The sequence below is a fragment of the Trichinella spiralis genome (assembly GCF_000181795.1).
Source record: "Trichinella spiralis strain ISS 195 chromosome Unknown Scfld4840, whole genome shotgun sequence".
Lineage (NCBI taxonomy): Eukaryota > Metazoa > Nematoda > Enoplea > Trichinellida > Trichinellidae > Trichinella > Trichinella spiralis.
Window position 1 is genome coordinate 1 of NW_003531779.1, and position 1,706 is coordinate 1,706.

General features: G+C 50.5%; 1 protein-coding gene across 1 annotated transcript; it reads right to left on the minus strand.

Moving 5' to 3' along the window:
* Nucleotides 1-394: 394 nt before the first annotated feature.
* Nucleotides 395-1,405, minus strand: Tsp_12962 (conserved hypothetical protein; the record flags this gene model as incomplete). Its single annotated transcript, XM_003367093.1, has 2 exons — nucleotides 1,207-1,405; nucleotides 395-900 (listed from the first exon to the last, which is right to left on the minus strand). Coding segments are annotated over exons 1-2 (705 nt in total), but the record flags the coding sequence as incomplete, so codon positions are not given.
* Nucleotides 1,406-1,706: the final 301 nt, after the last annotated feature.

A 1,706-nucleotide genomic window follows, 5' to 3' on the forward strand; every position in this document is an offset into this window, starting at 1 on the left:
CGCGACTGTGTCATACAAGCACTGCGATGACCCTTTCTAGCGTCAGTCTAAAGTCTCTCGGGCTCTCGAATGTCTTTCGCAACGCATTCTTGATCGAACGGATGAGTCTTTCCCAATAACCGCCGCACCAAGGGGTTCTGGGTGTGATGAATTTCCACTGGATCCGTTCCTCGTTGAACTTGCGCTGCAGTTTCTGCCAGTTAGAATCTCTGAACAGGCACTGGATGAATGTATCTGCCAGTTTATAAGACCGGAAGTTATCGGATTGTATCACTCTGGGTCGGCCTCTGCCAGAGATAAATCTCCGAAGACCTTGTAGGAAACTGTCCGTTGTCTGCCCTCTCAGGAGCTCTACATATACCGCTCTGGTCGGCAGGCATGTAAATATGCAAACATAAGCCTTGTTCTCTCGGGCATCGCGCCCCTGTACATCTGGGCAGATAAACAGTGAACCTGCAAAGTCCACACCGGTATGGATGAATAATGGTGATTCCGTCACTCGATCGGCTGGCAAGTCACCCATTCGGAGTCCATAGGGTTGCGCATCGACTCTGCGACATACAAGGCATGAACGGATCACCTTCTTTGTCGCGTTTCTGGCTGTGATGATCCAAAATCTTGTTCTGATGGCTACCAGGGTTTGATAGATGCCAGCATGCATCTGCCTGACGTGGTGGTCTTTGATCAGCAGCTCTGTCACCGGGTGATTGTGTGGGAGGATGGGTTTGGACTCTGGAGGCAGAGTGGATCGCCTCCGACGTCCGCCTACCCTTAGCAAACCCTCTTGATCTAAAAACGGTTCAACCTCCCTCAACCGTTCAGCAGAGTCGGGCTTGATGCCGAACTCCTTCACCTGGACCTCTCTGAGCCATCGTGCTTCAGCGTCGGATAATTCCTTCACTGAAAGATTAACATCGTTTGTTCTCTCGCTCTCTGGACTTTGGCAGTTTCGCGCGAAGCGCAAACAGTAAGCGGTTACTCGGATTAATGTCTCATACCGACTATACCGGGTTGGGTTGATTACCTGCTCAACCCCGCAGCCATCTATCTGGCTGGTTAAGACCTTAACAGTTTTTTGCTCAGCTGTTAGGTGTTCGTTGTCGTTTATTCTCGCCACTGGCTCCATTGGCCAGTTTTCTTTGCTTTGCAGTCATGGTGAGCCGTGCCACCACAGGGCTGTGTTTATTAGAGTGCCTAGCGAACAACCTCGACTGGAAATGTCCGCTGGATTTTCCTTGGTCGGACAATATCTCCAACACTCGGGGAATACCGACTCCTGTATTTCTTGCTCTCGGTTCGCAACAAAAGGCTTCCAGCGTGCAGGCGCTCCCTTAATCCACGCAAGGGTACTCTGCTGTCGCTCCAACAGGTGATCTTCTGGATTGACAGTGTTAGTTCTCAACATATTTTTTCAATCTAACGCACAGTAATGCCGCCATCAGCTCCAGCTTAGGGAGACTGATTTGCTTTATTGGTGCCACTCGGTATTTCGCCATCATGAGGCACCGACGTCTGGTGCTTTATCGATTCCACCATGATGTAGGCGCAAGCTGCATACGCTACTTGTGATGCATCACCGAAAATATGGAGTTTTACCCTGTGCACCTGTTGCACCGGGTATGGGATCCAGGCCCTGCGAATTTTTATTTTGGGCATCATCTCGAGTTGTATTATACAGTCGCGCCAACGTCGTTCCACCCCTGGTG